Genomic DNA, 14301 nt, shown 5'->3' on the forward strand with positions numbered 1-14301 from the left:
ATAAGATAGTTCTTAAGTTTAGGTATTGGGTAAGATTAATAGATGTAGAATATGGTCATACAGAATAAGGCTTTAATATGTGCTTTATAAGTACTAATAAAGCCAGTAATAAGCATGCTAATAAGCAACTAGTGAACAGTGAGAAAATTGGAACTCAAACTAAAGTGTTCCCATATTTTATCATGCAATGCAATGATATTCATACATTTGAAGTGTGGATTAAATGTCTACATGACTTTTGAGACTATAGTAGCTAAAGTTTGCATCAGTTCACAGTAGCAACCCAAGTATGATGCTTGTCTTTCCAAAGAAAATACACTACTGGTCAAAAGTTTGGGGCTGATTTGGTGCTCAAGAAACATTTCTCATTATAAGTATTAATACTGAAAACAGCTGTGCTGCTTAATACTTTGTGAATTTGTTTTAGGACACTTTGATGAACAGAAAGTTAGGTAACACTTAGTTTAGGGTTCAATTCTCGCTATTAAACAGTTGCTTATTAGCATGTATAATACTAAGATTTTGGCTGTTTATTAGTACTTATAAAAAACACATATTAATGCCTTATTCTGCATGACCATATTCTACATCCCTTAAACACTCAATACCTAAACTTATCAACTACCTTACTTACTATTAATAAGCAGTAATTAGAAGTTTATTGAGGCAAAAATTATAGTTAACAGTTAGTTAATAGGGAGAATTGTACACTAATCTAAAGTGTGACCGAAAGTTCAAAAGAACAGAATTTATCTGAAAGAGAAATCCTATGTAACATTATAAATGTCTTTACTGTCACTTTTCATCAATCTAATGTGTCCGAAACTCACATTGCTGATGACGTTTCGGCTGAGGGTGGTGTTCTGAGCATCCGTGTTCCATAAACGGATAGTATTGTCGGAGGAACAGCTGAGGAACGACCCGGGACACAAACGCGGCTGCTCTCCATCCCTCATCTCTGGGTACATCTGCAAGACAAAGGAAGGAGATGATTCAACCTGACAAAACATGCGGCATTACAATCACACAAACTCATGCGATACTGTACAAATACAGGTGTATTTACTCTAGTGTGGCATTCAAAATCAGACCACAATGATTTTGCACGGGGCGTTAAGACAGATCCTCTTTATGCATACAGAGAATATCCTTCTAAATGACACACAGGCACTAAACAGTATATTCTAGAATAAGGATCACAGTACTTTGCTTAATTTAATGTGTCTTTAATATTTCTATTATATAACAACGGTTTGCACAAAATTAATAAGGTGAATATAGTCACGGCTGAAGCTGTCTGTCGCATATCGTGCAACAAAATCCTTTTGCTGACACTATATTCACAATATTTCAGTTTCTTATTGACTGATTATCCAGGCCTGTACTTGTGGACATATTTCAGGAACTTTGATAAGGTCACAAAATGCCAGACAACTAAAGAAAGACACAGCAAACCAAAAGGGAAGTCACTGTCATGAATCTTGTGATCCAATATGAGCATATACAGTCCATGACACAACCAGAAAATACAGTATATGCCGTATGTCGACAAATCCCTCAGGTTTTTAAAATATATGTAGACTGTCACAAAGAACTAAGACACATTAAAACACCTTTCGTCTGGTACAGAAAGAGCAAACACTGCACATTCCTGACCGGATTACACGTGTAAAACAAGGTACAACAGTAACAGGCTAGGCTGAAATCTACAGAGGGTGGGTTTTCATTAATACAATAACCCTTTATTAGTTCACATCAGGCCACACAAAAATATTACAAAAACATGAGGATCAAATGCAAAAGACCTGCCTCACATTATTTCAGCCGCCAAAATGTCAACACACAACACAATGAAAGGAATCTCTTACCATAGACTTCAGTCAGAAGTCTGGATACATGACTGAATTATCTCATAACTTTAAAAGCCTTTTGATCTAATTCTTCTGCTTGAAATGCTTGAAATTAGTTTTGTAGGTAAAGGTAAATTGCACCTATATGAATAGTTTTTACAAAACTGAAAATTATTATTTTAATATATATTTAGTATTTGAATTGTATATATTATTAATTTTTTTATGTTGTATTTTATATAATATTTCATTTTATATTTAAATTAATATGTTTTATTTTATATTTTTATTTTATGTCATTTTATTAATACATTTGGTTTTATATTTTATATTATTTTAAATCAAATAAAATTTTAATAAAATTGTATTTATTATTTTATTTTATTTTATTTTATTTTATTTTATTCACCTGATCAGCACTGACTTTCGGTCACAGCCTAGCATGAATGTATCTTATTCCTCACCTCCACGCTCCATACGCATGCCGAATGGTAGAGGGCCGAGTAAACCTTGCCCACTTTACGAAGATCGCGTACATCCCACACGTACAGACTGTGATCGTTGTAGACGCAGGACAGCCAGCGGTTCGTGGGGTCGTAGGACACGGCCACGGCGTCAGGATAGCGGACGTTTTCCTTGTAGGCGAAGAGGTGGCTGTGGAGAGATCACGATGGATTAGTGGGACAGTAAAGTCAGCTGTACTGCGAGGTCACAAAAGGTCTTCTAAGAGTCATGAGAACATTTTTCCAAGCAGAACCCGCACTTAGACCACTGCTATTTTCAGCCAATTATAAAGAGACAGGCAGAATGACAGTGTGCATTCTGGGAGTAGTGTCTCTGCTAGAATGCTTGGGCTGGTTTTTTGATGGTACATTTGTTCATGATGCATATCAGTTAAAGAAAAACATTAAAAATTTTAATAATTTTGTAAAATGATGCATGTAAACAAAACCAGTATTTCCATCATGATTATACACAAACCATGACCCGCATTTACAGACAAATAAAACCAAAACCTCAGAAAAAAACAACTGAAAAGAACTGTTACTTTTTCGTAGTCTAAAAATATTACAGACTCAAAAAGTCACAGACAGATCTCAGTGTCTTAAAAACAGTCTTCCTGAACAATATAATATATAATAGAGGTCAACTGCCATGTCTCAGCCTTGCAGGAGCGTCTTTGCATATTTATGAGCGGTGGACTAAGAGGTCTTGTGTGTTTGACAGTTTAGAGGGAAAGCAGGGAATGCTAAACAGATGTCAATGGCTAAGCTGTTTCATCTAGACTACATGAATCCACTCCGAATCTTAAAACAGACTGAGATTTCAGGACGCTTTCAGGGTATTTGCATATTCATGATGCCACACACCAGACAGCAGCTCATCCAGTAGAAAAATCTCTGGAGATTTCCAAGTTAAAACATTCATCCTACTCTTTGACAAAGGGATTTTTCCTTGATTCTGAGCAACCACAAATATATATATATATATTATGGTTGTATCAGTGGTATTATAAGATAAACCATTATACACTGATGAGCCAAAACATTATGAGCAGGTACAGGTGAAGCGAATATCCTAACAAGGACACATATTAAGGTCTGGGTAGATTAGATGGTAAGCATGTTATGGCAATGTGACGGATTGCTCCTGGTCAGCAGTGGACAGTGTCCGAGGAGGGACAAACCACAAACCAGGACAGGGTGTTAGATGCCCAAGGCTCATCGATGCACAAGGCCAAAGAAGGTTATCCTGTCTGGTCCGAGCCAACAGAAAGTCTACTGTGGCAGAAGTCGCACAAAATTTTAATTTTGGTTATGGGAGGAATGTGTCTCCAGCCGCAGAACAATCAGAGTGCCTATTATGACCCCTGTCCACCGTCGAAAGTGCCTACAATGAGCACGGGAGCAAGGTAGTCTGCTCCGTTGAGTCTTGTTTTCGGTTTCATCACGTGGACGGCTATGCACCGATTACCTGGGGAAATGATGGTTCTGCTGGGAAACACTGGATTCGGCCATTCATGTGGATGCAAATTTGACGTGCCACCTATCTAAATATTGTTGCAGACCAGGTACACCCCTTCATGACAATGGTGTTTCCTGGTGGAAGTGGCCTCTTTCAGCAGGATAATACACCCTGCCACACTGCACACATTGTTCAGGAATGGTTTGAGGAATATGATAAGGAGTTCAAGGTGCGGCCCAAGCCTCGAAATTCACCACATCTCAATCCAATCGAGCATCTGTTGGATGTGCTGAATCAAAAAGTTTGATCCACTGCAGCTCCACCTCGCAACCTGTAGGACTTGAAGGATCTGCTGCTAATGTCTTGGTGCCAGATACCACAGGACACCTTCAGGGGTCTTATAGAATCCATACCGATGGGGGTCGGCACTGTTTTGGCAGCACACGGAGGACCAACAGCATATTAGGCAGGTGGTCATAATGTTTGGGCTCATCAATATACATGGTACTTCAAATATAAAGCAAATACATTTATAAAATGAGACTAACGTGTAGGAATGTGTTTTTTTTTCCGAAGACTCACTAATGTGGCTCATCTTACCTGGCCTCAGTAACAGTGGAGATGTCTGTGCCCAGGCTGTGAGGGTGAGGAAGCGTACAGATAAAGTGCAGGTCAGTGGGGCTGAACGCTCTCACAGTGCCATCAGCACAACCACAGTAGATCAGATCCTCACTGACGGATAGAGACGTGGCCATACTAGTCTGAGAGAGAGAGAGAAATGGGGAAATCCAACTGAATAACAGTGAAATCTCAGTGAGGCAAGTCATCACTAGGCCCACAACCATTCTTTTTTTTTTGTAAATGTATTATTATTATTACATTTTTGCATTGATTGTGGGGAATAAATTAATTATTAAAAAAAAAAAAAACATTATTAAATTAACCAAAAACATTTAAATTTTCTTATTTTATTTAAAAAGCACAGAAGGTTCAGTCCTTTAAGCGCAATTCTAGTAATAAAAACAAGTGATCAAACATGCAATGGGTGGAGGAAATGCAGAATTTTGTGAACAATGGGCAATTCAATTCTCTAGAAATCGGCAGAAATGATCAAATCTGAAATGATGCATTTATGCCATGTGGGCCAAGTTGCTGCCAAGTATGTTGGATGAATTTTAACATGGGAAAAAATGAGAGCTCTGTGCATTCATTTAAGATGTCTCATTAAGTTTCACTGATAATAGCACGGAAACAGGCCGCAAATAAAAGCTGATAAGATATAAAACATAATTTTATGAAACAGGCCGGCAATAAAGAGATTAAATGCAAAAAAGTGACTGAGGAGGTTAACAGTGGGAAAATAAGAGCTCATTTGTGTGTTTTTTTCATCAGCTGTTAGATGTTCCTGATGAGAGAAATCTAATATGGGATTGTAAGAGCCTCCTTCACAGACATATAATTTAATTTACAGAGATAAGGCACGGACAGGGGAGAGTATAAGCTAAATAAGCTTTACGTCGAGAGACCAAAGTTCATTTTTAGATAATCAAATTGTAACTCGGGTTCTTGTAGTTGATAAACTGCTAGACAGAGAGGCTTTTGTATCCTCCACCATCCTCCCTGTATCCCTTTCTTTCTGGCACTCTTCAATCTCTTTCTTGTTTCTCTGTGCATTGGGCACAAGGGTCGCCACAAAAGCAGAATTGTGCAGCACCCACCTGCTCTCACCATGACCCACTTTGACAGTCCGAGAGGAGTCAAATCGAGATCTCATATCAGCTCTAAATCATGTGTTCACATTCATAACACGATTGCCTAGTTCTCATGGGTTTTCTGAAGGTCTTCTGAAATACCAATTTGCCTCTTCTTCTCTTTCGTGAGATACAATAGACCTTTTTTTCAATAGACATTACTACTTGATCTGATGTTGTTTCATTTTAAGGTATAGTAATAGAAGCAGTAAATTAAAACAATGAATTAAATGAAATATCATGTTGGTTTATTAATAATAATATTATTCAATAAGCATTTCAAATACAGTTAAATAATTAATACTAATGATTAATAATTAATTCAAATAATTACTGTAAATACATAATTATAAACTTAATAATGAAACAAAACAATATATACTGTATATATATATATAAAAAAATACAGTAGTGGCCAAAAGTGATGTCCGGCCTATAAAATAACATCTTCACCATGTATTCAAATATTATTAAACAATAATTTTTTAAGCATACTGCTTATTTAGTTGCGCTTGGAGTAAATAGTTTTATTTGTGATAATGCAACAAAACATGTCAAATTGTGCAGACATAATTTCTTTGTATGACAGCCTTGCCAAAAATTCTGAACATGCAAAAACGAGAGAGAACCAACAAAATATTAACATATTATGTTGTAGTCCGTGTCTGCTTTTTCCTGTGAACTTTTTGTTTTGCTAAAGTAAAATAAAGCTTGTAGCTGTGAATAATTTTGTCAGATAAATACTTTAACTAAGTTTAGTCTAACATTCATCCCTCATATTTAAAATATGCAAAAAAAGATTTTCATATATTGATACTGAACCATCCTATTTTATGGTTTAATCAAACATGTAGGGTCATTAAAAACAAATATCCCCTCTGGACATCACTTTTGGTCACTACTGTGTGTTGAAATGAATATTGGAAAAATATGAAATAATAATTGTATTTATTAAAACAGACACAACATGTGCAGTGAATATAGCAAATGATGGGTATGTAAAATTCATGTAGTAAAATGTAAAAGTGTTTTATGGGCATCAATTCTGTGTGGGCCTGGTCATACATAATTTTAAATGCTTTGTCTGAGAGTGATAACTGGCAAGTGAAGACAATGTGGTCACACATCCAATGTACAGGTGAGCATGACTGACAGACGCACTGTGACATGTCCATCAATGAGTTTTACAATGAGACGTGACAGCTGAACCCGCAGCCCTGATGTGAAACTTACTGCGAAACTGTCATTTTTCTGGACAGTGTGAGAGGAGAAGCAGAACAGACTAACATTAGATGACAGAAGCAGCAGAATTGTTAATTAACACACTTCACTTAACAACAGAGAGTGTAGAAACACCCTTGCGTACACAAGGGCTTTGATATCAGAGAAAGAAAAGAGCTTAAAGGGATAGTTCATTCAAAAATGACTCTTATGTTGTTGTGGATAACCAAACAGTCGATGGGCCCCATTGACTTCCATTATATGGGGAAAAAAATACTATGGTCACTAAGTCACTGGGGCCCATAAACTGTTCGGTTATCCACATTCCTCAAAATATCTTCTTTTGTGTTCAGCAGAAGAGAGAAATTCATACAGGTTTGGAACAACATAAGGGTGAGTAAATGATGACAGAACTGTCCCTTTAACATGGATAAAACAAAACACACAGACAAAGTAAAAAATGTGACGACTGAACTTTTTTTAATAAAATTCCATGTCTAAGGATCTGTTTACACAACACCATTTTCAGCTAAAAACAGAAAACTTTTCCTGCGTTTGGTCCCTCATTTACACGACAATGGCGTTTTGGGGCCCTGAAAACAGAAACTTTAGAAAACGGCTTTCAAAGTGCAAATTTTTGCAAACGATATTGCTATCGTCTCGAATTTGTGAAATGGTGACATCATGCGCATTACGTGTTCAGACTATAGGCGCATAGTGTTTCTTTATAAAGTGACATCCCCAGCTACTGGCCTGGCAGCAGAATACATTGTGAAAATGTTTTACTCGTTTTCGCAGATCTGTGTGAATGGGGATTATTTTGTCAACATTGTCGTGAATATCGTCTGTACGGAAAAAAAAAAGCAGAGGACAAATCTCTTCCATTTTTAGTACATCATTGTCATGTAAACCTTGCCTAAAATAGCTTCAATTTCACATTATGTTCACAAACACATTATTTAAAGGAACAGGGCTCAACAGTGAACTCTCCAAATTATTTTTATTGCAGCTTTCGCTTCATGCTGACTTTAAAATGTGGATTTTATTGAGTTTTATTAATTTTTAAATAAAGTTAGAGATAAAATTGGTTAAAAATCAACTCTGTAAGGAAGATTACTTCGGTAAGATTACCAAACTGTTGAGCTGTATTGCACATACCCACTCATGCATATTTGTGACAGACTACAACATCAACCAATCAGCATCTTTGTCACTCACCCTGAGCTCCACCCACTTGTCCAGCATTCTTTTGTCGTTGAACTCACAGAGCAGCCCAGACGTAGTGATGCAGAAGGTACTGCTCGCCTTCCGGCCCTTTCCACAGGCCACATCGCTGAAGAAATTATTCCGCAGCTCTCCAAGAAGACCAGAGCGGCCCGATAACGGCACTGTGGCGCTCACCTGAGACAGATGACATTTATAAGACATTCATCTAAGACCTGGCTGATATTCAGTACTGTATGAACTGAGATTTTATGTGACATTTTCAGTTGAGGTCAGGTTTGGCGTCTCAAGTGAGAGTTAGAGACTTTGAGACGGAAAGCCAGACAGAAAGTTAAAAGAGCTATAATTTGGAAGAGATAAGGCTCCTTGTTGTCTACCATGTTAGCAACGTACCTTGGACGACTTGGTGTGGTCAAGGTACCAGAACTTTACATGTCTGTTCCCGGCTGTAACAAAGTACGAGCTGTCATCTGAGAAAGACACAGCCATCACTTTACTGGACACCTTGTTGGCAGCAACCACAGCATTTTTCTGAAAAGAAAGAAAGACAAATATTCAATTCATGACTTTTTTTGTAGTTGGAGTAATTGTTTGATTAAAGTGCAACAATTATCAGGGGGAAATTAATTCCACCTTGAGAGTATTCTTTTACCATCAGAAAAAGCAAATCTAGTTATCTAAACAACCTATAGTATATAATAAACTAAATGACAGCTATCTTGATTGTTTTATGACTGTATAAATATCGCTAGCCACCTTCCAGGCCCAGACGTTGACGATCATGTCGTGCTGGTAACCCACGCTGACGATATATTTACTATTGGGGGAGAAAGCCACACACGCCACGCCGTATTTATGTTCCTGCAACTCCGCCACCTGTGTCCTCTCCGCCACATCCCAGACACGCACTGCCGGCATATGACCGCTCTGGAGAGACAGAGAGAGAGAGAGAGAGGGGTTATCATTTATGAGGGTTGTCAGCAAGTATCACTCTACACAAACACAAAACACAAGAGCAGCATGTACCAGATGAAGAACTACAAAAATTGTATATTAGAATACTTTTTAAAAGTCTGGGATTAATACGATTTTTTAAAGAATTTTTCAAGATTTTTATTCCAAACTGATGCATTAAATTAATCAAAAGTGACAGTAAGGACCTTCATACTGTTACAAAAGATTTCTGTTTCAAATAAATGTTGTTCTTTTGAACTTTCTACAACAAGAATTGTGAAAAAAAAAAATGTAGAATGGTTTCCACAAAAATGTTATGCACCACTTTATATAAGGGTCTGTTTCACAAACAGGGCTTAGATTAAGTCAGGATTAGGTCTTAGTTAAATTAGGACATTTAAGTAACTTTTTAAAATGTGCCTTAGATAAAACATTTCTGGTGTGCATCATGAGACAAAACAATGGCACTGACATATTTTAAGCTGCTTTCAATTAAAACAGCTCAAACAGGCATTTTAGTCCAGGACTAGGGCTTAAAGGGATAGTTCACCCCATAGATATCATATAAAGGCTAGATGTCTTAAGGCGGAGTCACTTCCGGCATCACCGGCGGCCATCTTAGGACAGGGCTCTGTGAATTAAGGTGAGTGAGCAGCACGCACACAAATCCTCTTATCTCGCTGAAATCTGGACGGATTTACAAACGGTTTGGTTTCTTACAAACGTTATTAACGTGGCTATAATTATGAATGCTTAAACATTTTGAACATAATTATTCATATGTATGCAGTATAATAGCTACATCTCTGACGTTTATAACAAACCAAACCGTTTGAAAATCAGTAGAAAATTGAGCAAGTTATGGTTATTTAAAAGTACATGCACCATGTTATGAGTGAGCGAGCACCCTGTCGTAAGATGGCCGCCGTGTGCGGATGTCGAGCTCCATTGGCCAGCAGCGCGGACGAGACATCTAGCCTTTATATGATATCTATGGTTCACCCAAACTGAACCTCATTGGTTCTCAAACGTCAAGCGAACATGTTTGAGCTTCTGTTTACCACAACTGATGTGTGAGTTGATGAATGTTTATATGTGAATAAAAGCCTTCAATGGGTTTTCAACAAATTCACAATTTGTTCATCATATAAGCGACTGTGTCTCTTCAGAAAATTTTGGACTAAAATCAATTCATATGGATTAGTTTTACGAACTCTTTATTCACTTTTTGAAGCATCAAAGTAGTAGTTGCGTAAACTTTCAATGGAGGGACCAAAAGCTCTCAAATTTCATCAGAAAGATCTTCATTTGTGTTCTGAAGATGAACGATTTCTTACGGGTTTGGAACGACATGAGGGTGAGTAATTTATGACAGAATTTTCATTTTTGGGTGAACTATCCTTTTAAGCCTTGTCTGTGAAACCAAATAAGGAATGTTTCTTGAGCAGCAAATCAGCATATTAGAATGATTTCTGAAGGATCATGTGACACTGAAGACTGGAATAATGATGCTGAAAATTCAGCTTTGACATCACAGAGATAAATTACATTTTAAAATATATTCAAATAGAAAACAGTTATTTTAAATTGTAATAACATTTCACAATATTACTGTTTTATAGTATTTTTGATCAAATAAACGCAGCTTTGGTGAGCATAACAGACTTCTTTCAATATATTATAGAATTTTCCTTGACTTTTAAAGCCATGAAAAAAAAAAAAACATTGTTGAGGCAGGTCAGTTCAATGATCCCAACTTACGTAACTCCAATCAAGACAGATCAAGCACCGCAAACCAAACCGAGCTATTCCAATTAATCTTACACAACATCCTGCTTTCAGATCATTCAGTGCTGCAGGAGATTCGCAGTGAGAATGTGGAGTCAGAGGTCAAACCACAGTGGGCAGACACATGTCGATTCCAGACTGCTTCTGTCTCTTGCTTCAGGCACACTTTCTTTCTCTTCCTCCCCACATTCTCTCTTCCTTGCCCTTTCTTGGCGCTCTCGCTTTCACCTTTTTATGACAGCAGACACAGTCTGTGTGCAGGTTGGCACGGTGCCGCCTGTTGCCATGGCAGCCGATAAGCACAAACTCACATCACTTTCACATGCTGGCGTAAGAAACTCTTCTCAAACGGAAAGGATTACTTTTTTGCACACACACAAATGTACAACTACCCACACAAACAGAATCACCCGTCCACATGATTTAGTGGATTAGAGAAGCAGACAGGATATGTGCTCATGTTCAGCTTTGCAAACCAAGTCTAAACAGCTCTGGTCAGTGTTCACACTACTGTTTCCACTCATTAGTGTTATGCCATCGGGGCAAAACTATGAACACTTCATCAATGCACGTTATTCTTGAGGGATAGTTCACCCAAAACTAAACATTTTTTTTTTAATTCTGTCATAATAGAATGATCTTCATGCCGTTTTCTGACTACCATCTGTGGAACATAAAAGAAGATATTTTGAAGAATGTTTTTTTTTTTTTGTCCATACAATAGAAGTCAAAGGTCACCAAAATTGTTTGGTGATATCACTTTAGTTTAGCCGGGTCCAATTCTTACTATTAACTAGTTGCTTATTAGCATGCATAATACTAGGATGTTGGCTGTTTATTAGTACTTGAAGAGTTCAGATGCAAAAGCCTCTAAGTGCCATCTGAAATTTTTTTCTAGAATGATCATTTTTATCAAGCTTGTATGTTTATGTTCAGTTATTTCATTTGAATGGCAATGGAAATTAACTATTAATTGACATTTAAAGGCCCAATATGTAACTTTTTTGCTTTAAAAATAGCAAAAATCACTATAGCCTATCTATGTTATATATTTTTTTTAGTTGTGTACTTACATTATCCCGACTGTTTCCAACAACTTTCAAACCATGAGAAATTTGTAATTTAATTCGAGAAACGTCCCGTTTCTTTATTTCCGCTTTGTCGCCGCCAATGCCGTCATATCCGTGTTGTCCCTGGTTTCCACTCGTGCTGCCATGGCAACCAGAGCCGTCTGATTGTAACCAAAGCGACAGACATGGGCTGCGTCCGAAATCGAATACTTCCCTACTATATAGTATGCGAAAAACAGTACGCGAGCAGAGTAGTATGTCCGAAATCATAGAATTCGAAAAACAGTAGGCGAGAAGTACCCGGATGACCTACTACATCCGGCGAGATTCTGAAGTGCGCATACGATGGACACTTTACTATCCCATGATGCCACGGGAGAGGAGTTGTCGTCGTTATATTTGAAAATGGCGGAAAACGGAGACGCGGCTGTTTTCAAGTGTAAGTACTTTACAACACACTTTTTGTTTATTTGTGGTTAAATTGTATTCGTTTAACATCATATAAGTAAACGATTGACTTGTTAAAAGTTTAAATAATGTAAATCGAGGGTACAAGTTTGTGAATTGGCTGCAAAATGACAATTTTATCATTATTATTATTGCCGAACAGAACGAGCTAATGTCTGTCAGTTAACACTGTTTTATTTAAACAACGACGTTGTTTCTCAGTTAAATGAGAGAGTTACAAAACTTTTATTTTTTAATTTTACAACGATTTTATTTCTTCTTTACCAGTGTTGATATGTAATATGTGTTGGCTACAAAGCAAGCTACTGTAATCAAGTGTACCTCAACTTGTCCAACATTAATATTAATTTAATAATATAGATTGACCATGGTTCATCACTAATGTTAAATTCTGTGTTGATTTTGCAGGGGCTGATGACCACACCTGTGTTCTTATGGCTAATGGAAGAGAGGAAAGAAAAGAAAGAGCGACGAGAGAGAGAGGAAAAATTCCTTCTGCTTTTAGAAATTGCTAAAAAAAAATTATAATAAAGAAAACAAATGTTACACACTCTCTTTCCATTTATTTGTTATAAGTTCATTTTGTAATGCTGTTTTAGCAAGTTTTATTACAAAACACTTAATTCCCAGGGATTTACAGTAGTTAGATTGTCAATTGTAAAGTGTTCAGGGTTTTTCCTGCATAGACAATAATGAGGCGGCCGCCTCCGTCAAATTTCGTGCCGCCTCCGCCTCTCGACAAAACTCGGACAGACAGTCACGTGCTCATACACTTTTTCCACCGTGACGGTTCTGTTGCGGTTCCCGCTTGTGTCCATAGTGCTGCACGGATCATAATCCGCCGGTCGAGCGGGCCAAGTAATAACAACATTCCATTCAATCAAAGGTGGAAGACAGATAAATCATTATAATGTGTTGAGTGTAATAAAGACACGGAACTCCCATCATGGTAACTTACCTAATGTACGGACGTTAACAGCGCTGTTGAGGTTCGCGCCGTTATTTATAACATATTAATTATAATATATTAGTTATATAGGCTACACACGACCAGAGTTCCGTTTTCCTGAATGCCATCACGATTGAAACCGAGATATTGATTTCATAACAGTTAAACAAATAGTTAAAATTAAGTTACTTACATTTTTAGACGCAATGACTGTTTTTGTTCTGTTTCAGCAGCGAAAATAGTTCCAAACAATAGAAACATAGAGCATCTCACAGCAACACGCATCTATGATTCATTACTGAATGATTCAGCGTTTTGAACTAATCACTCGAGTCAAAGATTCAATTACCCATTATTAAACCGCCTCATTCTGAATAAATCAGCCGTTTGAACGAATCGTTTAAATGAATGACTCAATGACTCGCTCATTAAGACGGCCGCCTGCCGCCTCCTACTGGCGGTTTAGTTTCATAAAGTAGCATTCTTTTCAACATTCCTTAAAAAATATTTAAAACAATCTCATAATCTCATTTAATACAGTTATAATTTTTCAATGTAAATTATTTAATTTGATTGGTAACAGCCTAGTGTCTTATTATTTTAATTGAATGTATTGATAAAATGTAAGAATTTGAAATGAAATTTAGAGCATATATTAAATAAAATTAGGGGAAAATGCTCTTTATAAAAGGTACAAAAATTATTCCGATAAGAGTGTTTTCAAAAATGAAACATTGACAATTTAAGTTTAAAGGGAGTAAAGCCTTTGTTTAGGCTATAAAGGAAATGTAATTTTGCCAAAAGAACTTTTAATTTAAATAAATGTTAATTTTAAATCAGCCTACTTCAGTGTGATATGTTACCATATTATCATGCTTAATTGAATAATTGTAATGTGATGATCAGATGCAGATATCTAAATCAAAGAATATGGGTGGTTGGCGGGTGGATTATTATTCATTTTTAACAACAGATTCGAGTGACTCAAAGTGCACCAGATTAAGGAATTTATCTTTAAAATGTACAAAATTTTCTCCCGGGGGGGCATGCCCCCGGACCCC

At 36.9% G+C, this 14301-nt stretch overlaps 1 protein-coding gene across 1 annotated transcript in view; it reads right to left on the reverse strand.

Annotated features, from left to right (window-relative positions):
* The window catches only part of mapkbp1 (mitogen-activated protein kinase binding protein 1), a 59929-nt gene that overhangs the window by 19819 nt on the left and 25809 nt on the right, over positions 1–14301 (reverse strand). Inside the window, exons 5-10 of the mRNA XM_081347181.1 lie at positions 8768–8938; positions 8405–8542; positions 8006–8188; positions 4416–4576; positions 2315–2504; positions 831–968 (exon numbers count right to left, since the gene is read on the reverse strand). Of these exons, the coding sequence (XP_081203307.1) occupies positions 831–968; positions 2315–2504; positions 4416–4576; positions 8006–8188; positions 8405–8542; positions 8768–8938 (981 nt within the window). The remainder of the gene's footprint in view (positions 1–830; positions 969–2314; positions 2505–4415; positions 4577–8005; positions 8189–8404; positions 8543–8767; positions 8939–14301) is intronic.

This window comes from Scardinius erythrophthalmus (assembly GCF_964197995.2).
Source record: "Scardinius erythrophthalmus genome assembly, chromosome: 19".
Classification (NCBI taxonomy): domain Eukaryota; kingdom Metazoa; phylum Chordata; class Actinopteri; order Cypriniformes; family Leuciscidae; genus Scardinius; species Scardinius erythrophthalmus.